Source organism: Podarcis vaucheri (genome assembly GCF_965113315.1).
Source record: "Podarcis vaucheri genome assembly, chromosome: 17".
Classification (NCBI taxonomy): Eukaryota; Metazoa; Chordata; class Lepidosauria; order Squamata; family Lacertidae; genus Podarcis; species Podarcis vaucheri.
The window spans coordinates 4588859-4614174 of NC_138755.1; the positions used below are offsets into that span (position 1 = coordinate 4588859).

Genomic DNA, 25316 nt, shown 5'->3' on the forward strand with positions numbered 1-25316 from the left:
ACAAGCTGAAGAAGCAAAGGTTGCGCATCTTATAACAAATCCGATCCGATACAAGTAAGTCAAAGTTATGACTTGAAATAAACAACATACATGCAAAGGTTGCAATTCTATGCACGCTTTTCTGGGAGTAGCTCAGTAGGACTTCTTTGAAAAGGTGCACCAGGATTGCGCCGCGAGTCTCCTGCAACAAAGCAAGTCCCTTTGAGTAACGTGTATAGGATCGCGCTGTTAAAGGGCGCCAAATATAGGGGCATTGCACATGGAATATTGTGTTTGCTCCCATTTAAAATATATGTGCATCACACAGAGAGATAAGGAATACAATATGCTTATATGAACGGGGGGGGGGGGGTCAGCATGTTTTAAGCGAGCTCAGCATGCTCTTTTTTAACCCATAAGGAAGTTCCTAATCTAAGAACAAAAGCCTTTTCTGTCTGTTTCTGTTTGTCTTTCAAAATGCCGGAGTTCTCCACTCGTATCATAAAACAAGGCGGGAGGAGGTTCATTATTCGTGATTATTCCTCACTAAATTAAAGGAGCATATTATTTCCCACTTTTAACTCGCAAGGCGAGGCGAATAGGAATTCCACCATAGAGATGCCACGGGGTAGAGCGACATTGCTGCCCCATGGGCCGCCTTCAACATTTAGCGGAAGCTCCGATCGTGCGCGTCACTCTGAACCACCATCCGGTTCCGAGGCCTTGCCGGAAAGCGCGCGTGTCACTCGAGTAGCCGTTTGCGACAGTTCACGACCGCTAAGTGTCCGAGAACCCTTTACGACCCTCTGTTTCTGATTACGCCTCCTTTATTAAAATAAAAATAAATAATTAAAAATATTTACGTGGGAAGAGAGTTTGCAAAACTGGGGCGCTTTGGGGCCGAGCTGCTCATTTCTCGCCGCGATAAGAAAGAAGAGGAGTTTGAAGGCAGCTAGCAGGAGGAGCAGGAGGTGAGTGGGGTGCAATGGGGAGGCGCGGGGAGGAGGCGCGGGGGGCGGACAGAGGCGCCGCCTGCCTCCCGCTTCATTCCCGGCGTCTGGCATCTCCGTCTGGCACCCGGCGCCCAGGTGGGGAAGCTGCCCCTGCTGGGTTTCTGGGCCTTGCGGGGCGAGGGAAGGGGGCTGCCAGACCCCCAGGCAGAGAGAGAGAGAGGCGCCATGGCAAAGGTTGGAAAGGGGCGGCCGGACCCTCCCTCTTCTCCAGGGGCGCCCCCGATTGAGAGAAGCCGACCTGGGCTTCCGATATCATCCCGGAACGTCCCTTAGGAATGTTCCCTTAGGACAGGGGTGCCCAAACTTTTTTCAAAGGGGGGCAGATTTGATGAAGTGAACAAAGTTGTTTTTAAGATTGACCTTTTTAAAGATTTTACCCCAGGAGATGAACTGCCACAGGGACCGGATTAAACCGACCGGCGGACCGGATTAGGTCCCCAAAGTGGACTCTGGACATGCTGCTTTAGGATGTCCCTCTTTCCATGGGAGAGATGTGGGAGGGTATCAGGGCGCAGGTGGGGAGCGGTGGGCTTGGGGATGGAGAGCACCTGGTGGCTGCCTGCCTGCTTGCTGCAAGAGAAGGAGGTGAAGGCTAGTAGGAAGGGAGAGGAGGACTGAGGGATTTGGCGCATCTTTCCTTACACCTCTGTATGCGCACATGGGAAGAAGATTCGGCTCACAAAAGAAATTACCCAGATTTCTAGAATTCTGATCTGTTTTTAGTTTATTCCTGGTTTTTACTTTTTGAATGTTTTATTTTTTAAAAAAATAAGTTTTATTGTACTGTTCTTTTTGTAAACCACTTCAAGGTTTTTCTACAATCAAGAAGTGAAATAAATAAATACGAACAAAAGTGCAATAAATATCCACCTAAAACATTTGAGAGCCACTTCTTGAGTTTGTGTTGCTCAGATTGCTCCTCTGATTAGAGGACCAATCTAAAAAAGAATGGGTGCATCAGGGATGACAGGTGGAAAGAAGGCATTTCCTCAAAATACTTCTCAAAATTACCACTTCTCTCCAAGCTTTCATTCACAGTATATTTGTATTTAATGTGTATAGTAAAATCCCTGCACCACTAACTAGTGGTCTTTGCCACCCTTTCACACCTCCACCTCAAAACTAATTTTTCTAGATCTGGGGTAAAACAACACAACAGAGGTGCTTTAGTAATAGTTTTTGCTGGGTGTGGACTTGCATCAGCAGTTTCTCAATTTCTATAGGGTTGGCCCACGTAACTTCAGTTGCAACCTCTCTGTTTCTCATAATTGCACTGTTCTGCTTAATCCTGTTGTTTAGCCTCATCACTTTTTTCTTTTTTTAAATGTGGTGACAGCCCTCAGGCAGAGGTGAGACGGCAGGATGTGGTGGCTCCACCTGCAAGTTGCAACACAACCTTGGCAGGGGAGAGGACTACATAGCAAGAGCTGTAGGCAAATGTGATAGGTTGCAAAGCAATCTGCTGTTCTCTTTGGCAGGGACAGCTGACACTCTTACCTCAAGGATTGCCAGGGATGGGAAGATGCCCCTTGAGGTGAAATGGCCCTTTCCCCGGGCTCCACATCTGCCCTGGACCTTGGCCAGCAGGGTGGTCATGGGCTTGGTGGGCACCTACAGCTGCTTCTGGACCAGTGAGTACCTGTAACTTCTGCCCCTACACAGCTAGTGTCACAAAAGGGACAAAAAGAGTTCATGGCAGGGTGTGTAGAAATGCTTGACGGCATTGCCATTTAGGCTCCCTGGAAGACTGCAGCAGTACAAGAGACTCCTGCTGTTCCTGGAGCTCAGGAAGACATGTGGAGATTCCTTAGAATATGTAGAAGTGGAAGGGATCCCGAGGTTTTGACTCACTTCTGCTGGGCAGGGAAATGGAGACTGAGCTCTTGGGGTCAGAACTAGATTAGTGACGGGGTGGGCATAGGGTGGGGGTGGGGAACCTATTTTCACCTGAGGGCCAAATTGTCTCTTGGGCAAACTTCTGGGGGTCATATGGGTGGGTGGAGCCAGAAGCAAAAGTGGGTGGAACAAGAGAGAGGACTCTTGCCTTTGTGTGATAGGTTACGTTTCACTTGAGCAGAAACCAGAGGCTTCTACACAAGGCAAGCAAGAGACAAAATCTCTCAGGAAGCAGGGTGAAAAGCAGGGCTCAGAAGTGGTACAGCCAGAGGAGAGTTTTGAGGCCACTTCTGCCTCAAAGCCAGTGACGGAGCTGTCCGTGTGCTCCATTGGTTTACATATCTTGGCCTCTCCCTCTGCTTTATAGCCACTCAGTCTTGCCTGAGGGCCACCAGAACCCAGGAGCCAGGCCTTGTATTAAGCTAGGTCTTCTGTTTTCCCCATTTCTCCCCATCCCATGCCCCTAATGAGAGCTGTTGTAGCTCATCTCTGCCAAGAGCTTGCTAGGTATCTTTAGGCAACCCATCCACTACTAGCACCCTGGCAATGGTGGATGTAACAATATTGGCCTTGCAAGGTTGTTTCAAGGTTGTTGCAGCAAAACAATGTGTGCATCTCAGTGGGGCAGCTTGCACTTTGAATGCAGAGTGTTCAATCCTTGGCATCTCCAGGCATGTCTGGGAAAGACCCCTGAACCCAGGAACCAGACAGTTCTGCTGCCAGGCCGTGTAGCCAGTATCAAGGCAGCTTCCTATGTGAACTGTGTGTAATGCTTTGACTGGACTTAACCATCCTGGGGTCCTTTACCTTTACATTTACCTAATGCTTTGCTCAAAACTGCCATATGACTGCTAAATATGGAAAGCCACAAATTATTGCTGCTATCCATTGTTATTAATGGCTAGATAGAGCACTGGGAACCTAGACAGAGCGATCTATCTTGCTCCAGTCTGAATTCGAGCCTAGGAACTCCTCAGCCTTTCTCTCTACACTCTCTTTGCTGTCACTGAGCTGTCATTTTGCTCTCCTGCTTTCAGGGTATATGAACCAGGTGAACATCCATAACAAAGAAGTGCTGTATGAGCTTATTGAGAAGCGCCAGGAAGGCATCCCTCTTTTGACAGTCTGCAACCACCAGTCCTGCATGGATGATCCACATCTGTGGGGTAGGGTACTAGAAGGGAAGTGCTGCCACCTGGTGGGTGGGAAGGGGAAGGTATTGCTCTTTTCTTCTGTTTTGAGAGACCAGGCCAATCACCTTCCTGAGGTCTGGAGCACAGTGGGCAAGAATGGGTGCTCCCCCCCCCCCACTCCCTTAGGACCTTCATGAAGGAGGCTTAACCTGTCTTTCTTAAGGATGAATCCCAAGCCTGACCCCTGTGCGTGCAGCATTTTCCTGCATTAGCTATGGTAGATTTAATTTGGATTGTTCCCTGTATTAATGTGGTTGTGCCTCCCCCAGGGATCCTGAAATTACGGCACGTCTGGAACTTGCAGAAAATGCGCTGGTAAGTATTGAGAAAAGTGGTTATTCCCTGTGAGGAAGGAATGAGCTGAGATCTACAGGGATAGGGCGGTATACAAATTGAATAAATAAAAATAAAAGCTCCTGGGTGTTTGTAGAGCTGCCCATCATATTCAGTTTGAGCTCCCAAGGTTTTGGAGAGCCCATATGAAAGCTTGGCTGAGAATGTTGTGACGTGGTTTTAACAGTCTCTGTGCTCTCCCAGGACTCCAACAGCTGCAGACATCTGCTTCACCAAGGAGCTACATTCCCGTTTCTTCAGCCTTGGGCGATGTGTACCTGTCTGTCGTGGTAAGCAGATGGTTTGCTTAATAGACATGGGGCAGGCAAGCAGCTCTTGGGTTATCAGGCCTGAGAAGTAATTCACTTACACAGTTTGAACCCTTGTGCCTCCATTTCTCCCAGCCTCTATTTTCCAGCTGACATGTGTAAAATGGGAATAATAGTGGCTTATCAACAAGGATGCTGTGAAGAAAGAGATTTTTAAATTGCTTTGCAAATGGAAAGGGTTCTAAGTAAGCATACTCTTAAAGGCAAAAATCTGTTTTCTTTTCAATGCTTATGACTTGTCTAGGCATGGTGAGAGAATGTTCTGGTTAGGGCTGCATGAGCCCTCTGTGCGGGATTGAACTGCCATTAATCTGTTCATTCTTCCTGCAGGAGATGGAGTCTATCAGAAAGGCATGGACTACATTCTTGAGAAGCTCAACCATGGAGACTGGGTTCACATGTTCCCAGAAGGTAGGTAGCAATGCTTGGAAGTGGTTCTGTGAGCATACTGAGGCTGGGGGTGGCAGATAGATATAGGTGGGGTGATGGTATTGTTTGCTTCAGAGGCTAACCTACACTGCCCACCCGTTGCCCTAACTGTTCTCCATCTTCCTCTTCCAGGCAAAGTAAACATGACTCAGGAATTCATGCGCTTCAAATGGGGTAGGTATTTTTTAGTAGGAGAGGAGCATTCTGGGACCATTTCATCCTCTCTAACTCCCCTTCCTCTTATTTCTTCCAGGCATTGGGCGTCTTCTGGCTGAATGCCGCCTTCACCCCATTATACTGCCACTCTGGCATGTAGGTGAGACCTGAATCAGGAGAGGGACGAGGTCTGATGTTAGGCAGGTGGCAATGGCATAGGTAGAAGATATAAGGGTTCTCAGATTTCTGGTGGAACAGGACACTTGTCTTCCTTTAAGATCTGTGTAGAAAGGTTGATTTTGGCAGGGACCAGATTTCCAAAGGCAATGCCCAAAGTGTGCACAAGGAAGGCTGGCAGAATGTGACACAAACTAACTCTCCATCTTACTTTCCAAACCAACATTTTGTATTTCAGAAGTAATTTACTGAGAATATTGAGATTCAGGATGCGGGAATGGGTTTTGAAAAACCAGCATGACCTCTTCTTCTCACTTGATGCTGGAGGGTACCCTGGAACAAGTAGCTCCTCCCTTCTAAGTCCAGAGGTAGCTCTGTTTAAACCTTGTTCTCTGAAGTGGGAGAAGCCTCTTACAATTTTCTGCTCTGCTGCTGCTGAGTGAGCCGGGGCTCCACACACAATTCCAACATTTATCTAGCACATGATTTTTATTTTTTATTTTTGTTACAAACATAAAAAATGTTAAAGTCAGGTTTTTTTTTTTTTAAAAAAAAAAATCAAAATAGAATTTAAACACATGCCAATTTCTACTTTGTCTGGATAGGCTGTATGTCTAACCTACTTGCATAACCCACATGGAATGCTATGAATTTAGTAGTGGAGGCTCTTTTCAGCTCCTGCTAAAATGATCCCTTCTGTACAGCTCTTAAATACACAGGAATCCTATTCCATTTTGTCATTTTTTTATATATATGGCTTATGATGGGGCTGGGATCAAAACTAACTGTTTGTGTTGTTGTTTCCCCCCTCCATCTCCCTAGGAATGAATGATGTACTCCCCAATGCACCCCCATACGTGCCCCGTGCTGGGCAGGTGAGTGTTGGAGGTGGGAAGAGGCGCTCCTAGCATTGCAGACGGGAGTGGCAGGGGATTCTAAGTCACCAGCAAGTTGAGGACTTGTGCAAGTGAAGCCATTTGCCTCCCTTGTTACCGGTTTGCTCATGCTGCCTTTTCTTCTTTTTACAGAAGATCACCGTGCTAATTGGGAAGCCATTCAGTGTCCGTCCGCTGCTGGAGCACCTGCGGGCAGAGAACAAATCAGCGGTGAGTGCAAAGTAGGGAAGAAATAGGATGGCTGATCATTAAGGGCTTGACATACTGCACTGACGGGTTCAGAGCTGGATTCATCTTTAGGTTCATTCTCTATAGAATTGGGCACTGCCTTGCAGGGATGAGCAGTTACAAATTTCCCCCCAATGAGGGAAGACTATGTGCCAAGCCTGTTTCCTATGTTCACCTTCCATAAGAACATAAAAAGAGCCCAGTGACCCATCTAGGGCACCATTCTGTTCTCACAGTGGGTGGCCAGATGCCATGAGTGCAACAGGACTCTGCCCACCTGCCATTCTCAACAACATCTGGCAGTGGAGGCAAAACACAGCCATTGTGCCTGTTATATAATTCCCTGAAACATGGGACTATTCTTTTTTAAAATACAATTGGAAACCAACAGCTATCTTTCTAGGAGAACGATGATGGGAATAAGTAAGACTGATCTGCTAAGATAAGCAGAAGTATTTATCAGCTGTTGAAGGTATGATGAGTTCAGGCTGGCATTGATGGGAATGGGAGAGACTGGGGGGGGGGGCTCAAGCTTTGCCTACCTGGCTGATTTATAAATTGGTCCACCTTAGCTGCATGATGATTTTGTGATTTATGCGTCAGGAGTCTTTGAGATCCCAAATCATGGCTTAGGTTGGGCCCAGACTTGTGCATTTGTTTGACCTGGAGGTGGGGAATAGTTATTGGGATACACCTGCTTCTTGGTGTACCCATCCACACATAGGCGGAGAGCTGGCGTGTGTTGCATGGACTTGCTGACTATGGCTCCTTGTGCTTGCAGATGGAGATGCGGAAAGCATTGACTGATTTCATTCAGGAGGAGATCCAGGCACTGAAGGACCAGGCCGAGAGACTGCATCAGACTTTCAAGCTTCAGGGCTAGCGATGTGAACAGGATGAGCATTAGAAGCTCTTCCACCAAAGCATGGATTGTGCAGTCCTGTGCAACACAATGCATGGACTACCTCTGACGTTCCCACTTTGCCACCTGTTGCCCATGCCACGCCACAAGTGGACTGGCATTGCATGTAGAGAGATGGATGAAGGCTCTCTGCGTACCTCATGGAGCCCCACCCCCACCTGTGTGTCTCACGCTCTGTTGTTGTGCTTCCTCCCAAAGGGAGGGGAGAAACACAGAAAGACTATTGAATGTGGAGTTCCCTGTGACCAGAAGCAGAGGTGCTGGAAGGAGCCTGGGCCCAGACTGGCAGCTGTGGGTGATGGATGTACAGGACCAAGGGGAGGAGCTAGGGAGGGGACGGCATAGCAGGCTCCGCCCCTCCTTGCAGTGACCCCTTTTTGCACCAGCCTGCATTTCTTAGTGGGGGCTGGAAAGGATCGGTGATTGATTCCATCAATTCTCTCCTTTTTTGTAGAATATTGGCCCCAATGTGGATTTTATACTTGGCAATTTTCCAGTAAATGATTTTAAACCCTGCTGCAGCCTGTGCTGAGTTCTTCTGGTGGCTGGGAGGAGGCTAGGACTGGCGATGGCTCTCTGCACATGCTGTTCTTTGTTCAGAAAGAGACACATGCAAAGGATGCCTCAGCTGTTTATGTCAGTTCGCCTCTGTTTATAGGAGCCTTTCCCAGCCAGGTGGCTGATGGGATTGTAGTGCAAAACATTTAGAGGATGCCGGCTGAGGAAGGCTGTGGTTTAGTGTCAAGGAAAATGCCTTCCTCCTGCTGACCAGAGGAGACATTGTGCTAGAAGGTTGTCAAGGCTTCTCTCTTCACTTGCATCTCTCTCTCTCTCTCTCTCTCTCTCTCTCTCTCTCTCTCTCTGGTGATTTAAGTGTCACACAGAACATACCCATTGCAATTTAACTTGACTTACCACTGTGGGCAGTGGGGAGTGAGGAGTGAGGGAAGATGATTCTGATGACACTGGCCAGGATGGACCTTCCCTTTTCAGCAGTACAATGGTACCTCGGGTTACATATGCTTCAGGTTACAGACGCCGCTAACCCAGAAATATTAGCTCGGGTTAAGAACTTTTGCTTCAGGATGAGAAAAGAAATCGTGCTCCGGTGGCGCTAAAGTGGTGCTTCAGGTTAAGAACAGTTTCAGGTGAAGAACGGACCTCCAGAACGAATTAAGTTCTTAACCCGAGGTACCACTGTAATAATAATAATATTTCTTACCTGTCCTTCACCATCAGGTCTCAGGGCAGGTTACAACAATGTAAATCTATTGAAACTAGTTTTTAAAAATGCGATTAGAGCAGGTCCTGAAAAATATCTCTGGTGTCAAAAGGCCAGGATAAAGAGCTGTGTCGTAATGAAATCTGCCAGATGCAGCTCTCTGGGGAGGGGATTCCACAGCCTAAAACAGGGGTCTGCAACCCGTGGCTCCGGAGCCGCATGTGGCTCTTTTATACCTTTGCCGCGGCTCTGGGGCGGATACTAGCGAGAGGAGGAGGCGCATTGTGCGCCCCGACACTCCCCACTGTGGCGGGCACTGTACTGGCTGTGACGTCACATGGGGCGGTGCGTGCGTTAGTCACGCACCGTCCCGACGTCACCTTCCCACCCGCCCGCTACACTGTAAGGGACATGTACGCTGGTCACTGCATTGAAAGGGGGTATGTACGCTGGTCACTGTTTTGAAGGGGAGTGAAGAACACACACACAAAAAAAGGTAACTTGTTAATTTAACGTTTATTTCTATGAGGAGGAGTAATTCTGAGGGGTCAAACAAAGAAATAATAAAAAGTGACAAAAAAGTTATTTTTATAATGACGAGTTTTGTGGCTCCCAGTTTTTTTTTCTTCAGAAACGGGTCCAAGTGGCTCTTTTTGTCTTAAAGGTTGCAGACCCCTGGCCTAAAAAGACTGCTGTCTTCTGGGCCACCACCCAGTCCACAACTTCTGAGTATGACGACCCTCTGCTGACCTTAACACCTGAGAGGCTTTGTAGGGAAGGAGACAGTCTTTCCGATATTTGTGGCCTAATTCATGAAGTGCTGGAAGAATCTGCAACAATTCTTGCCCTGAGGACTCATGCAGTTAGGCAGCTTCTTTGGCCTGATGCACCTCAGTGACGTGGCCACTTTAGGTACTACTACTGTTTTGATTTTCAGCAGATTCTGGAAAATCTTTGTCTCTTTCCAATCCAGTGCAGTCTTTATTTCTTTTTCTGCTGAAGTGTGGGCTTGTTTCCATATGGTGCTGCATCTTGGCTAACAACAGCCATCCCATCCACAGAAGCAAACCCTTCCTTTTATAAGAGTGGGTGGAGTGGTGGTCAGCTTATGGTATCAGCCACCACCAAGAAGGTCCTATCCTGCATCCCCACCAAGTGTGTCTGTGAGGGTGGTGGGACCGAGTATAGGGCCTGTCTCGAAGATCTCAGAACCTAGGCAGGTTTGTATGAGGGAATATGGACTTTCAGATAGTCTGGACTTCAAGCTGTATGGGGCTCTATAGGTCATAACCAGCCCTTTGAATTATACGTGGAAACAGACCAGGAGGCAGTGGAGCTGTTCTATTATTGTTATTATTTTACTGATTAAATTTGTATACTGCCCCTGATCTGAAGATTACAGTTCACAACATTAAAATACAGATGAAAACACAAAAAAATACAACAAAAGCGGAAGTAAAAAACAACCTCTAATAACTCCCTTCCACAGACAATTAAAGGCCATAGGATGTTAATGAGTCAAATATATGTAATGAAGGTGCCAAGCGAGCCTCTCTGAGGAGAGTATTTGAGGCATCCAATCATAGCCTGCATTTTTATCAAGGCTTATAGTTTGATTAGGGTCTGTATTTTAAAATGAGCTTAAAGATTTTCAAATGTTTTAGAAGTACTTTGGCAAGATGTTTATCCTCCTGGACAAGGGGGCCCCCTGATTTATAGCAGAAAACAATTCTCAAAGTCATAAAAAGGGAATTACAGGCTGAAGACCAAGGCTACACTGACCCTACATAATTAATAGTTGGTAAACAGTAAAATAAAACCATGTGCCTTAAACTTGAGCCATATCTTTCTAAGGTTAAAGGCCAAGAGTAAATGGAAAAGAAAACAACTGGCTGAGAAGGGAAGTGTAAATAGAAGAAAAGGCTTTTATTTTGAGGCTGTAAACTGGTCCATCCTTTCCTCTGAGAAGGTTTATTCTTCTAAAAAGCTATCTATGATAATGTATGAAATATACTAGCTTAAATGTAATTATGCAAAGGATCTAGAAAGAAAGAAATGTTAAATTCTTATTTCATAGAGTCATATTGCTGTAGGAGACCAGGGGGGCAGATGAGCCCAGCCCCCTGCCAGACAGGAGACGCCATCAAGCACTCCTGATATATGGTTGTCAGGCCATTGTTTAAAGACCTCCAAAAAGGAGATATTTCATTGATGATGCATGAGAATGTGAACCCAAGATCCCTGACATCTGTCTAAGATAAAAATTTAAAACTATTAACCATCTGTTTTGGAGGGCAATAGGGCAAGGAGGGCAAGAGGTGAGCTGGTAATTAAGGTTCCTTGTTGAGACAAATGTAAGATATATGACTACTTATTTGTCATTTATAGATAGAAGAATATATAGCTTTTTTTATCCCATAAAAGGCAATAGGAAATGGGTGTATCTTTTAGGATTGGTTATAGCAATCAGCCAATAGGAAATTCAACCAGGCTGATTGGACAGAGACAGCCAAAGGAGGAGCAAGGGGCCTGGGCTGAGGGAATATAAGTGCTGGCCATAATGGCAGGAGCCCAGGCCAGAGCTTGAAGAAGAAGAGAAGAAAAGTTTGGATTTGATATCCCGCCTTTTCCCTCCCCTTCAGGAGTCTCAAAGCGGCTAACATTCTCCTTTCCCTTCCTCCCCCACAACAAACACTCTGTGAGGTGAGTGGGGCTGAGAGACTTCAAAGAAGTGTGACTGGCCCAAGGTCACCCAGCAGCTGCATGTGGAGGAGCGGAGACGCGAACCCGGTTCCCCAGATTACGAGACTACCGCTCTTAACCACTACACCACACTGGCTCTTGGTAACCATATACCACTGTGCCTCTCATTTATTTGTCTGACAAATAAATTATTATTTTAATTTCTCTATTGCTGCGTTGAATATTTCATTCCAGCTAAGCGTTAACCACAAGCAGGGTGCTACATATTCTAGTGTTGTAAACAAAATCTGCCCTTATTCCCCTATGGGGGACACGAGAGCCCTTATAGAGTCCTTTGTAGGCTCTCCATTGATAGGAGAAAATAACAGAGGCCAAGCAGAGAATATTGAGAAGCAAAGCAGCTAGTAAGCCTGATCTTTATTGAACTGTTGCAACAGGGTGCTCCCCTCACACGCAGGAAAGGAGGAGGACCCAGAACCAAGGTGTGCCTGCCCTTACTGTATAAACATTTTAAATTCTCTGTCCTGGAGCTCAAGACCACCCCTCCATATACATACATCAAGGGGTATAACCCAAGACCACCCCCCACAAACATCATACCTACATCACAGAGAAGGTGGTCTACAACAGAAATTTGAATGTTGTTGTTTTTCCTGTCTGCCAGGTTATCTGATAATGCCTTATCTGATTGCCTTTCTTGGTAGTCTGGCCATTCCTCTGAGATGGTGATTACCCAATTCCTGAGACAATGGGAAGGTTCTCTCACGCCCTCCCTCCTTGCAGAGAAAACATTTGGTCAGTTTGGGAGTGAAAATGATTTCAGGGTGGTCTTCCTGTACAGTGGTACCTTGGGTTAAGTACTTAATTCGTTCTGGAGGTCCGTTCTTAACCTGAAACTGTTCTTAACCTGAAGCACCACTTTAGCTAATGGGACCGCCCGCTGCTGCCGCACGATTTCTGTTCTCATCCTGAAGCAAAGTTCTTAACCCAAGGTAATATTTCTGGGTTAGCGGAGTCTGTAACCTAAAGCGTATGTAACCCGAGGTACCACTGTACTGCTAAAGACATGTCCACATATCTATGTAGTGCTTGCTTGGTACATTTATGAACATTTTTGATGTATATTTTATATATCTAAGACCTTAAATTTTTTATTACACTAGCAAGGGAGTCGTGTTCTCCCTAGATAACCAGCCCGGCCAGCGCACTCGCCAAGGGCAGCCCCACATCGAGGGCGCTGCAGTAGTCAACATGGGACGTGGCCGAGGCCCGCGTCACTGCGGCCAAAGCTGCGCCGGCCTCTCGCCGAGCCAAACGCGCGACAGCGGACGGGACTGAATCCGCGGAGCTGCGGGTTTTGCCGAACAGGGGCAGGAAGGGCAGGAAGTGGGAGGCCGGATGGCGGAGGAGGAAACAGCGCGGAGCAGGCGGCTCCCATTGGCTGCCGCGGGTCCCGCCTCGCGCCCTGACTGGCTGCCTCCCCGGGCGTCGCTTCCCCAGCGTTCTGATTGGCTGGGGCGCGCAGGGGAAGCGTTGCTGCTGGAAGGAGCAAGGAAGCAGGGAAGGCAAGATGGCGGTGCGGGAGGCGGCCGGGCTTCTTCTGCTGGCGCTGCTGGGTCTGGTGTCCGCGCAGACAGGGCAGGTGCCCTTGGTGGCTTGGTCCAGCCGCAGGTAGGTGGGCGGCCCTGGGCTGGGGGGGGGCGCGGTGAGGCTCGCTTCGGCTGGGGGCAGATCCGCAGACGGCTTGACGCGCACGGGCAACTCGCCCGTTTCTCTGAATGTAGTGGTTCTCCCAGGGGGAAGATTCAAGGGCAAACACTATTTTTGGGGAATCATGGAATTGTAGAGTTGGAGCGCGAGGGCCGTCTAGTCCAGCCTCCTGCAGTGCAGGAATCTTTTGCCCACAAACCCTGAGTTGAGGCGTCTCATGCTCTGCTGAATGTAATGATTCATGTTCTTATGTAGCTGCGTTGTTTTGTACTCTCCAGATGTCCCATGATTTGTGTTCTGGGTTATAAATCGAGCACTGCCAGGAGCTGTTTGCTTTTGTTTTCCAATGTATTCGGTGTGCCACAAGCAAGTTTTTATTCTGAAAGTACTGTATGGCCCAGACAAGAAAAGCTTGAGAACCACTAACCCAATGTCTCTTCAGTTGCTCTGAGTTGCCCTTGTTCACACTAGCCGCTTCAGGTATCGAAAGTGTGCTGCACTGCGCTTGGAAACACAACACAAATGCATGTTTGCAAAGGTGTTGTTGTCTGGCAGGTTTGTTCATGAGCTGCGTTGAGTGCAGAGTTTGGTGGCGTTTCTGATTGATTGGTTCACTTATATTCCGCTTTCCCATAATAAGCTGCACACAAATCTAGGTTTAGGTACATAAATGCATTGCAAAACCAGAGTTAGCCAACAATAAAGTTTCTGGTACTGGACAGCATGAAACATTCTTCTGTTCTCATCACAGAGAGGGGTGGTTGATGTCTTGAGTTTGTAACTCAAGAATGACAGGTTGGGGCTTTCTTCTGTGTATGTAGTGGGTTATGAAAGTAGCCTTGCAATATAGTGAAGTCAATAGGTTGCTGGGTACTGTGATGTCTACTGGAGAGTAAGAGTAGAAATGCACACTCCTAGGGTAGGGTGGAAGGCTGGTTCCAGGGATCTTTGCATGGCAGTGAGGAACTAGGGTGGCCCATTGGGTTGCCTTGTTCCTTGAAGTGTGTTCTTATCAGCCCAGCCACAGGGACAAGCACAGATTAAATGCTAAAAGGAGAAAGAGCCAATTCTAATTTGCTCCCTAGTTCATTCTTTGGCCATCTGGAGAAGGCTGTCAGTCTCACAACTGCTTTATACTGGCAAAAATGTTTGCCAGTTCTAAATACGTGTAGCCAGGGATTGTAGAGAATCCCAGATTTTAAAGTCTCTAGACACATTTGTAATTAAAAATCATAATTGTATTTGAGCATATTGCTATTCCCTCACACACTCCAAAAGCATAATGTAGCAAATGCTTTATAAAATGGGGCAATTGAGCAACTCATAGTTAGAAAAACAGCAGCAGATTGGTCTTGATTTGGCACTGTAGGCTCACAATAATGATGATGATGATTATGACTATTACTGTTATTTTAAAGATTTCTTATCTGCCTTTCACCGCAAGATCCCAAGACCTCTAATGACAATACAATATACAATTATGAAAACAGATAAAACAGTTACAATGATAAAACAAGTAAAACCATTCCAAATGTAACAGAATTTATTGTATAAATTCAATAAAAAGGTGTGTACCACAAAACAAAATACTTGAATTGTCAAAGTATGGAAGGGACAGGAAAGAGTAACATACAGATAATGGCAGGCTCCCACCTTTGGGGTAAGTCGTTCATAAATCATGTCTTGCCTCAAAGGTGGCAAAGAGGCTACCTGAGCTGTGGCATCTTTGACACTGGATTGGCAGGGTATTGGTTCGCGTGTGATGTGTTTGCTTTCCCAAGGTAGTACTATACAGCTGAGCTTTATATACATGAAAGCAAGTCCCATTGAGTTGAGTGTGGCTTAGTTGCAGATAAGTGGGTATAGGACTACAGCTTTGGTATAATACTCCTACTTAGCACCTAAAGGTAAATTTGTTTTCCTTGGTGTCCCTCCTCATTTCACACGATGCTGATTTAATATTTCCCTGTTTCGCTTCATTTTCTCCTTCTGACACCTATATCTTTGATATTTTCTGACTCTCTTTACTTTTCTCTTTTCCCTGGCAAGGGGGAGCTACAGTTCTAAAGTGAGAAATTGTATTGGAGGTGGAATTGAGAATTAAAAAAGGCTTCTTTGGACTGCCCTGAGCTCAGTGTGGTGCTCTCCAGATATTATGGACTACAACTCCTATCAGCCCCAGCCAACATGGGTATTGTACTCCAAATCATTTGGAAGGCACTAGACTGCGGAAGTCTGCCTTAGATGAAAAACCCTTGGTCAGTTGACCAGAGTCTGATTAAGACTGTGCACATCCAGAAGTGTTTGTGTCCTTGAAACATTTAGTAACCAACATGGTGTGGGTGTGAGAAGGATCGGCATTTGGTTTTCCTACCACCCCCCCTTTTTAAAGTAGCATCCAGGTTTTAGAGAAGATATTTGATACTGCACTGTCTTGCTCCTCCTTAGAATTGTGTGGTTTGTTCTCATTTTTCAGTTGTAGAAGCTAACAATGGTGATTTCCCCACTGAGAATATGGTTGAGTTGGGGTTTGAACCCAGCCTGCACGTGGCACATAACTTTGAACACTAAGGCCACATCCACACTATTCATTTAAAGCATCATCAAAACCATTGGGATTTCTCACGAAGCATCCCTGGGAGCTGCAGTTTGTAAAGCATGTTGAGAGTTGTTTGGAGACACACACAAACCCCCATTTCTTTTACAGAGCTCCAATTCTCAAAGTGGTTTAGCAGTCAATCCCTCTTTTCGGAGAACTCTGTAAACATTTCCTAGGATGCTTTGGGGGGGAAGCCATGACTGTTTAAAGCAGTATGATATTGCTTTAAGTGTACAGCAGAGTGTAGATGGGCCCCGAGTTGGCCTCATCAGCAGCCATATAGTGAACACAAACCTTCATTGGGTTTCTCTGCCCTTTGTTTTCTAATGGGTGAAGTAGCCCTTCAGTCCTCGTAAAACAGACAAAGATACAGTCGTACCTTGGATCCCGAACGCCCTGGAACTCGGATGTTTTGGCTCCTGAACACTGCAAACCTGGAAGTGATTGTTCCGGTTTGTGAACATTCTTTTGGAATCCAAATGTCTGATAGGGCTTCCATAGCTTCTGATTGGCTGCAATGAGTTGCATTGATTGAGCTTCCTGCAGCCAATCAGAAGCCGTGATTTGGTTTTTGAATGTTTTGGGAGTCCAAGGTACGACTGTATTCCTATCTGCTAGTCTAAGAGTAGGGAGATGGCACCTGTGAAATAAAAGACCATCTACGTAATCACAACTGCTCTTTTTATGACCCCGTTTCTGTGTCTTTCCCTTTCTCACTGTGTGTGTCTCTCTTCCTTTTGTGAATACAGCTCCTTATGGTCTCCCTTGGCAGTACCACATGAGGGCCATGTGGTGACAGAAACTCAGCTTGCAGCTTTACTGGACTCTGCACTAGACGGTGGACCTCACAACGTGCTGCTGTTCCTTCAGGAGAAAGTGAGTCTGGCCCCTGGCGGACATAAATGCACCACAGATGCAGATCTTCAGTGAAAAGTTTTCCTTCCTAAGGAACCCTGGGGTTTGTTGTGACAGGGCTGAGAGTTTGTAGAATTATGGAGGTCATTTAGCTCAAACCTGTGCTCAGTGTAGGCTGTGCAGTGCAGGAGGCAATGGCAGCACCCCTGGCAGATGGCCATCCAGCTTCTGCTTAAATAGCTCTTACCAATAGGAAGTTTATTCCGCTATTCAGTCAAAATCTGCTTCCCTGCAATTTCCGCCCATATCTTCTAGTCCTGTTCTCTTGACAGCAGAGAACAAGTTTGCTTCATCTTCTGCATGACACCCCTTCAGATATTTGGAGACCACTGTCATGTTTCCCCTTAATCTCCTCTTCTCCAAGCTAAACACGCTTCGCTCTTTTATGGTTGGGAGCCATTAACTGGCTTGGCAGTTTTCAGTTATTCACTTTTTACTGCAGGCGTACCCTTAAGCCACCTCTCCGCCATTTAATCTAGTTCTCATTTCAGAGGTCGGAATTATCTTCTGGAAATGGCCTTTTTTTCAACCATAATTCAGTAATTGTCCAAAGGGCTGTTTCCATCCATTTCATCCATTTGGGGCTTGAGCAGAAAGAGATGCTTATAGTCTTTTCAGATCTTGTACAGCATAAAGGAGAAGAAACTTTTTTCTGCTGGTCATGTGAATTGGGTGTCTCATGACTCTCTGTTTATCACTTCCTCGTTCCATTTATCACCCCCCCCCTTCTCTTAGCTAGTTCCTCTGATGATGAATTGTGGCTAGGCTGTTTTTGGCATCTGTTTGTTAACATAATTGGGGGGAAATATAAGATGGAGGCTGGAGAAGCTAGGCTGCTTCCAATCTGGAGGGTTTGGGAGCCTGCAGAGTGCTTGCTGTCAAAAGTTGCTCCTAGTTTTTTCTTTATTCTATGTGTTTGAACAACAATCGGAATGAAAAAGTATTTTTAAACACAATATAAAAGCATCACTGTGAAACATTAAAAATTGTACTTTTAAAAAGTTTTTAAAAATCAATCTTCTCTCCCAGCTCAGCGTTGAGGATTTCACAGCCTATGGAGGGGTTTTTGGAAACAAGCCAGACAGTGCCTTCCCCAATCTGGAGGTAAGTGAGAAATGGGGAGCTATACTTTAGGCAAGTTGCCAGTGTCTCTCCCTGCTTTTATATATACGTCTATACTTTTGATGGGCCACTGCACTGCACTGCAGTGCTGTGTCAAGAATATAAATAAAAAAGAGGAACTTTAAGAGCAATTGTAAATTCAAGTTCTGGTACAGCTAACTAGGGTTGTGCTTTTCCCATTCCTCCTCTTTCCATGGTCTGCAGTCTAAAATGGAGCATCTCGCTCTGCTCTTTGATCCTCTGTTGGCATACGGGCCCTTCAGATTTTGTTAGGCTCCAGCTGCCATCAGCTATGGCCAGTAGAGAGGGATAATGGGCTTTGTAGTCCATCTACATGTTAAGGGACACATGTTCCACTTCCTTAAATTGCAGCAATCTTTATCAACTTTGGGTCTCCAAATGTCCCCAACTCTCATCCCTAGCCAGCAGGACCAGTGGTCAGGGAAGATGGGGGTTGTAGTACAGCAACATCTTGGGACCCAAGGTTGAGAAAGGCTGGATTAGAGGATAAAGTGAAGAAAAATAACTTGAGCTGGGGGATGGGGGAGAAACTTGCATCCTTGGACAAAGTGTGGAATAAAATTTTGATTATACTTTATTCTAGCTACAACGTTAACAAGCTCTAACCAAGTTTTGTATTGGCTAGAATTGGAAGATGCCAACAGTTGGGTGTAGGTCTGAGAAAAAAATTAAATACATGTACATTTCCTCTCTGTACTTTTCTTCTGAATTAAATAAAAGATAACACAACCATAACTTGTTTCTAAGCTGTCAGAGGCTTTGCTGGATATTGGCTCTTCCAAAGAACCCAAGGTGTATGAGAAACCTAAATAAATTATATTTTTGGAAAGGAAATTACAAATTGAAATATAAAAGAAACATAGGATACCCTGCTGAAGATGCTCAATATTTTTCATCAGGGTAGGATTCTGAAATGCTTCAAAAGTGCATTGCACAAAACTTAACTCCTGGCTTTAGAGAAGTTCTTTCTAGAGATGGAAATGATTCACTGTCGTATGGAACGATGTCCTTGGAAACAGTGAAACAGCCAGTGCATGAACTGAGTGTCACATTCATTGGTCAGGGAAACACTACCTTCTTCTTAGAAACAGTTTAAAAAATTACTTTATGCTAGGAATCAGTAGATTGTCATGCTGGCCTTTAGTAGTTGACCTGCCTCCTGGCTCCACGGTCATCTAGCAGCAGCCATTCTATCAGACAATAGCAGAGGGAGAGATGGGAATGCAGGGCCTCTCCATTGACTCTGCTGAAAGACTTAGCAGTTTCTGGCTCCTTCTCTGCTTGAACTTGTCCCAGTCTAGCTAGTTGTTTCAAAAATTCTGTAACTAAGAACTAGTGCCTAAATTTGCTTCCCCCAATTTTTCCTTTTATATTGTGACTTCTAAATTGTAAGCCTGAAGGCAGGGACTGTCTTTATTATTGAGATGTGTAAGCCCCCCTAGGATTCCTTTATGATGGAGAGCAGGATAAAAATACTGCAAATCTGCAGTGGAATGCCAGCAGTGTTGGTGCCAAATTCTCATCCTACGTGTACTACTTCTATGAAATAACACCTGTCTCCCTTACCAAACTGCCTGCTGTTTTTATGTTTTTAAACTGCTGTTGCTGGGGGAAGAAGCCGCCTGGAAGCATTCTTAGAAGGGTGCATAAACTTGATCAAAGGAGAAGCAGTGTGTATGTTTTCCACTATATGTTCAGAACATGGACTAAGTTCATTCTGGAAAGTCCAACCCTTTTCAGCAAGCAAGATGGACATGTCTGGATTTAAACGGCTGCTGGATTTCTTATGCAATGCAAACGTATATCTGTGTCTTTACTGCAAACTGTCTGAGGTCCATTAGTGTACCTCTTGTGGCCACACAGAATTTTAGATGCCTTGCAAGTGGGGGGGCATTGACAATAAGCCTTATCAACACAGCTTTCTTGTTCAACACATTGTACATTTTCAGAAAGTTGCATGTCTCAGAATGAGCTCTGAATTCCATCCACAGCCGTGTGGCAATTGATGATGGGTGTTGTTGTCCGACATTATCTGGAAAGCAGGCTGGGGCAGGCATGCTGTTTGCCTTAGGAAATCCTGTGGCTCTGGCTCTGACTCTTAACCGTGTCTTTTTGACAGAATGCACTTGGTGCCGCTCCGTCGTCCTTGGTGCTTCCATCTGTGGATTGGTTTGCAGCCAGTGCTGTCCCCGCCTTCTTGAAGGCCAAGCTGGGCATATCTCCTCTTCACGTCGATCAGAACACCTTGCAGGAGCTGCGGCTCAACGCCAGCCTGCCAGCCCTGCTGTTGATACGACTGCCGTATGCCACGGGGTTTGTAGCCAGCTCCATAGTACATTTCATTACGTTGCCAAGGGGCCCCATGGCACTGGATGCAAAGTGGAATCTTCTGCCCGGCCCCACGACAATGCCCTCTCCCCCCAGGTCTGGGCCCCCTCCATGCCCCCACTATCATGCCTGTGCTACTGCCAGCCCCATCACCACAACTGTACCCGTGGCTGCGTTGCTGCCACAATGCAACATCAGCGGTAAGGGTGCAATGGTGAAGGCATTGGGGCCATGTTAGCAGTGCAGATGAAACCCTGGTGGGGCTGGCAGCAGCACAGCGATGTGGGCAGATCTTACGACTGAAGCAAATTGCTTTACCTCCCCTAATGCATGAGCTGCCCTGGTGTATTCCTGTGTCCGTGAGGTTAACTTCCAAAGAACAGAGCATGCTGTTTAGCATGAAATTTAACATTCTGAGAAACTTACCCTATTTTAACTTTGAAAGAGCAAGTTTCCAGCTCTCACAGTTGACACCCCTTGGCACCCCAAGATCTTAATGTCTTCTAGCCTGCCATTGTGTCTTGGCACTTGTACTTTCCTGTTCTTATAGGGTATGTGGACACATCCCTCATTTACTGCTTCAGAACTCCCTGTTCCCAAGTGTATATTATACTTCCCTTAGAACAGCTTTCTCCATCCTGCTGCCCTCCCACCATGCCTGATTAGCCATGCTGGCTGGGGCTGATGGGGATTGTAGCCTAAAACATCTGGAGGGCATCAAGTCAAGGATGGCTGCCCTGGTGTTCAGTCCGCTGCATGGTCTTAAAATGTACGTTCAGTTGCCAAGGTTGTGGACTCTCTTCTATCCAAGATAATTGTACATGGAGAGGCAATATGGTCACAGATGCCATTGAACTAATGACAGAAACCTGTCCCACCGGCTAGGATAGCATTGATGACATTTCCTATATACAGAAGATAACAGAACTTATTTCTCTCTCTCTCTCCTCATCCCCCACCTTCCAGCTCTAGTCTTATGGCCCCAAAGGAAGTTCTAACCAGCAATGGTGAGCATTGTGGAGCAGGGTTGTTTGGAAGCTTTTAGGATGGGGCTGAGTTTGGGTTGAGAGGTCGCTGCTTGGAACGTCTGGCCTTGCATTTAGCTTTCTGGGTGGGTATTTGTTGCCTCGCAGTTTGAGGTCTTGGGCTCCTTCAGGAAGAAGGGCAGGATATATGTTCAGTAAATAGGGAGTGGGGGAGCAACTAGATAATCTGCATATTTCTCTGTGAATTAATGCATGCAAATGAGCCATAGCTGTAAAGTGACTGTTGTTCTCTGAGAAGGGACACCAGTCTTATAGGAAAGCCAGGAAGTTTGGTGCATTTATAAATGAGGCTGGATTCTTAGGTTACAAGTAGTGCTGCTTAGGACTGAAGTTTTTTCATGGGCTTGTGCTTTCGTAAGTGGGAGTCTCTAGCCTTTGGGGAGTTTCTCTTTCTAAAACAAGATTTCTCCTTGCAGATGAAATTCTTGGACAAGTTTTGAGTGCTCTTCAGTCCGAGGACATCCCCTACACAGCCATCCTGACTGCTTTGCGGCCCTCACGGGTACATGACTCTTTAGATTCCTATCCTACCTTGGTTAGACACCTGTTCTGAGTGTTCCTCCATTCCCGGGAATGTCCTTTCATCTCATTAACTTCCCAAGGCAGGCACATTAATGGGATGCAAGCATTTGAGAACAATTAAAATACAGTAAACTAAAAATACATTAAGATAGTTCTAAAACCAACAGGATTATTTGTTTTGTGTATTTTGCTAAGAAAGCCAACACTATAGGAACTTGGTAAGCTTTTAGGGCAAGTTTTCCAGGGAATCGGTGCCATTATTGAGTGGGCCCTGCTGTGTTTGGCTACCACAATGACTACGGATAGCCATGGCTCTTAAAGCAACGCATCCTGATCTTTTCTAAGCAAAGCAAGAGGTGGTGGGGAAGGGAGGCTCATTTGGGGGAGATACTTACAAGTTGAAGCATAGGCAGTTCTCTGAAGCCTCTCAATCCCATTTTACTGCCCTATTTTCTCCCTCTCCAGGTTGTTCGAGATATCTCTGATATGGTTCCTGAGAGGCTGGGTCGGCAGCTGCTCCAGAAGGAAACTGCGGCTGCACCACTTCGGTTCCCTGTCACTGGGACCCCACAGATACTCTTCTGGGCCAGCAACTTCTCCGTGGCTTTTAATGGCTCAACATGGCATGATCTTACTAACCTCACATTTGGAGAGCAACGCTCTGTCAATGTGGACGAGTCCAAGTGGGCGCCTAATGCTTCTGAGTGAGTTGAGGGCTGGCAAAGGATCTGAGATCAGGTTCATGATGGATGGTAGAAATGAAGAAGAGAGGGCTTGAGGCAAAAGCAGAAACTGGGACAGTTGGGGAAAGCAGGTGGATGCAGTAAGGATGTTAGCTGCCAGTGGTGCTGAAGAGGACCAAATGTGTGTGCACTTTGTGGTGGCTTGTCTAAATCTAGCCACTTGCAAACAAATCTCCATATAATTACTGACTGATGCAGTTTTGCTTCTCCAGCCATGATGGAGTGGGGGTGGAAGTCCTGTCTCCAAACCATGAGGAGTCCTGCTCACCACTGTCTCTGGGTTCTCAGAATGCCTGCATTTACCTGCAACTTAACTCTCTTTGGTCTTACGAACTAGAAACTGGGCTTAAAATACTCCCTCTTCTCACAAAATTGGTTAAGGGCTGAGGCAAGGCTATAGAAATGATGGGTGGGAGGGGAAATGTTGCCCCAGGGCTATGCAGACTTGAGGGGATGTATATTGCGGGTTTTAACACTGCTGTTTTCTTTCCACATTGTAGGTTGGTACTGAAATACTCAAATGTGGGTGGGTTTCCATTGAAAATCACGTAAGTATGATGGACCCAGCTCCTCAGAGTTTTGTTTTTATGACATATATAATCACTTAGCAATTTATGCCTCCCTTTTTGAGTCTTAAGGCCATAAGCAGCCAGGTGGGCAACATTTAGTCAAAACTTTTAGAGGGGCTTAGAAGTCCCCAGTAAAAGGAGATGGGAACTATTTCAGGGAGTAAGATGACAGAGCCCTGCCATTCCAAAGAGATTCTGCAATTGAAGTTTGAGAAATACTTCATGATTTGGGGTGGGGTGATGGGGGAGTCTAACTGGATTTTAGAGATCTGCTCCAGGTGACCTTACCAGCTGTTGGTCTTCACTTTCTTTGCACCCGTTCTCCTCTCAGGTTCCGCATGACAAACATGCTGTACCCAGTTTCTGCACGGTACTGGTTTACCCTCCACAATGTGGAGCTGGTCAGGCCTCAGAACCCTCCAGCTCTCTTCAATGCCACCCAGATTGTGGCACCCAGCAATTATTCTTTTGCCTGCACCTATGTGGCCAGTCATCCAACATCCTCAGAAGCCATGTTAATGCCTAACAACAGTTTTGCTAGCCAGTGGAAGGTGCTCATGGTGAATTTTCAGGTATGTTGCAGTGGGAACATATACTGTAGTAGACTTTGTCAATAGTTTTTTCCACTTCTCCTGTTTTAGATCCTTTAGAAAGACAGTTCATTGACAGTCTCCCTGTGATGTACTGTTTTGTGACCCCTACCTTGGATCAAGGCATTACAAGCTCTTCTAGCAATGGGAGATGTATGGGTATCACTTCCTTTCTCTGAGCAAACCCTAAGGGACTCTTATATCCCCTCCCACAGCCCTCTTACAGTCTAGAACTAGAACTAGGTTTCATCCTATGCTGTGTTAACATAACGTGTTGAGGGAGGTGGGGGACCACAAATCAGCCTCCATCATTAATGCACGAACCCTTTTCCCTTTTAGATCCAGAGCTATAATGTGACAGGTGAAAGATTTTCTTACGCCAGTGACTGTGCCGGCTTCTTCTCTCATGGAATCTGGATGGGGTTGCTGACCTCCCTGCTTCTTGTTGCCATTTTCACCTATGGCCTCCACATGGTTATGAGTCTCAAGACTATGGACCGTTTTGATGACCCTAAGGGACCTACCATATCTGTGCCCCAGACGGAGTAGGGGCCAGTTGATGTACTCCCTGCCCTGGGATCTTTCTTACAGGGCTGGGTTTGTTCTGTTCATTCCATCTGTTGTCACATCTCCTTCCCCCCACCTGCCCAGCACAATGCATTAAACCCTATTGGTCCCAGTCCCTTAGCCTTTCTTCCTTCTACTTCCTTTTGCCCAATAGCTGCTTCTCCACTGACATTCCTTGGCCACTTCTTTTCTCTCCTTTGATTCTTTCTAGCTTCTCCAGCCTAATGCATCCCAAGGGACATGATATAAACAAGAGGGGAGGTGCAGTTTTACTATTGTATGGAAGTGCAAATCCTATGTCTATTGCAGCATCAAGGCTGTCTGCACTGAACTTTGCTTGAAGGTAAATATCTTCAAGGATGCACTGCCATTCCCCTTCAGTTCTGTCCAGCGGGACAGAATCAGGCCTGCTTTCTGATGTACATCCTCTAAGTTTGTTGTGATGTTTAAAAGTTTCCTTACCTTGCCCCCTTCCCAAATCCTTGTTTGCAGCTGTATTATAAGTGCTCCCCTCCTTATTTATTTATGTGGTATCTGTGATTAATTCTGTTTACAGTGACTCAGTATTTGGGACACCATGCTGTTCTTGATCAGGGTGGGTGGGGGCTTCCTTCCTGTGACCCCTTGCTGTTTAGTCAACTTGAACAATGTGAATAAAAGAGAGATCTGGTGTGTGTGTGTGTGTCTGTCTGTGTCTAGCTCCTCTAGGAAACACTGCAAGTGAAGAGATCCCGAAGCAGCTTTCTTTTGGGGTTGACCACTAGAAATGTCTTGCTACTCAGTGTGTAATCTTCCTATCTTTTCTCTCCCTTCCTGCAACCAGTGTCGTAGTCCAGTGATAAATGATTAACATTACTGGGCAGGCACACGGGCATAGTGATTTTGGGGGTACTTTAAGGTATCATAATAGATACATAGGTGTGTGCATACACACAAACAAACACACAGTAAGAATGTGTTTGTCTTCTATATGTTTCAGATCTTCAAAAGTATAGATATATTGTTCAGCAACTAGCATGAGCTTGGTGCCTCTAAACTTTTGCATCGTAATGATACCCAACTGGTATTAATAAATGTAAAGAACTAGACTAACAAGGCATGCTCCTTC

The 25316-nt window shown here is 46.0% G+C and overlaps 3 protein-coding genes across 5 annotated transcripts in view; all 3 read left to right on the forward strand.

The window, feature by feature from the left end:
- LOC309522715 (plexin-A3-like) overlaps positions 1 to 25316 on the forward strand; it is a gene marked incomplete at its 5' end in the record, with an annotated part of 112880 nt that overhangs the window by 11737 nt on the left and 75827 nt on the right. The window lies entirely within an intron of this gene.
- Positions 34 to 8067, forward strand: TAFAZZIN (tafazzin, phospholipid-lysophospholipid transacylase). 3 transcript variants are annotated; one of them, XM_082205637.1, is made up of 11 exons: positions 34 to 54; positions 2471 to 2623; positions 3926 to 4054; positions 4351 to 4396; positions 4619 to 4704; positions 5074 to 5154; positions 5305 to 5346; positions 5426 to 5488; positions 6328 to 6380; positions 6534 to 6611; positions 7411 to 8067. In XM_082205637.1, the coding sequence occupies exons 2-11, from the start codon at positions 2515 to 2517 to the stop codon at positions 7510 to 7512; spliced, it is 789 nt and encodes a 262-aa protein (XP_082061763.1). In that variant the 5' UTR covers positions 34 to 54; positions 2471 to 2514; the 3' UTR covers positions 7513 to 8067. The 3 variants fall into 3 exon arrangements, with proteins under 3 accessions (XP_082061763.1, XP_082061761.1, XP_082061762.1); XM_082205635.1 differs by lacking the exon at positions 34 to 54 and adding an exon at positions 757 to 950; XM_082205636.1 differs by lacking the exon at positions 34 to 54 and adding an exon at positions 757 to 939 and having other exon boundaries at positions 2469 to 2623.
- Positions 12989 to 24880, forward strand: ATP6AP1 (ATPase H+ transporting accessory protein 1). The gene is made up of 10 exons (XM_082204412.1): positions 12989 to 13147; positions 16535 to 16661; positions 17730 to 17804; positions 19963 to 20156; positions 21138 to 21178; positions 21634 to 21719; positions 22205 to 22443; positions 22983 to 23030; positions 23383 to 23623; positions 23981 to 24880. The coding sequence occupies exons 1-10, from the start codon at positions 13047 to 13049 to the stop codon at positions 24188 to 24190; spliced, it is 1362 nt and encodes a 453-aa protein (XP_082060538.1). The 5' UTR covers positions 12989 to 13046; the 3' UTR covers positions 24191 to 24880.

What these genes read in the sequence shown, in the direction of transcription:
- TAFAZZIN (XM_082205637.1), top strand. Translation starts at nt 2,515, where the DNA reads ATGCCCCTTGAGGTGAAATGGCCCTTTCCCCGGGCTCCACATCTGCCC. An exon ending in ATGTGTACCTGTCTGTCGTG is followed by an intron (nt 4,705 to 5,073) that starts GTAAGCAGATGG and finishes TTCTTCCTGCAG; the next exon opens with GAGATGGAGTCTATCAGAAA. An exon ending in ACTGCCACTCTGGCATGTAG is followed by an intron (nt 5,489 to 6,327) that starts GTGAGACCTGAA and finishes CCATCTCCCTAG; the next exon opens with GAATGAATGATGTACTCCCC.
- ATP6AP1 (XM_082204412.1), top strand. Translation starts at nt 13,047, where the DNA reads ATGGCGGTGCGGGAGGCGGCCGGGCTTCTTCTGCTGGCGCTGCTGGGT. An exon ending in GTGGCTTGGTCCAGCCGCAG is followed by an intron (nt 13,148 to 16,534) that starts GTAGGTGGGCGG and finishes TTGTGAATACAG; the next exon opens with CTCCTTATGGTCTCCCTTGG. An exon ending in GTGCCTTCCCCAATCTGGAG is followed by an intron (nt 17,805 to 19,962) that starts GTAAGTGAGAAA and finishes TCTTTTTGACAG; the next exon opens with AATGCACTTGGTGCCGCTCC.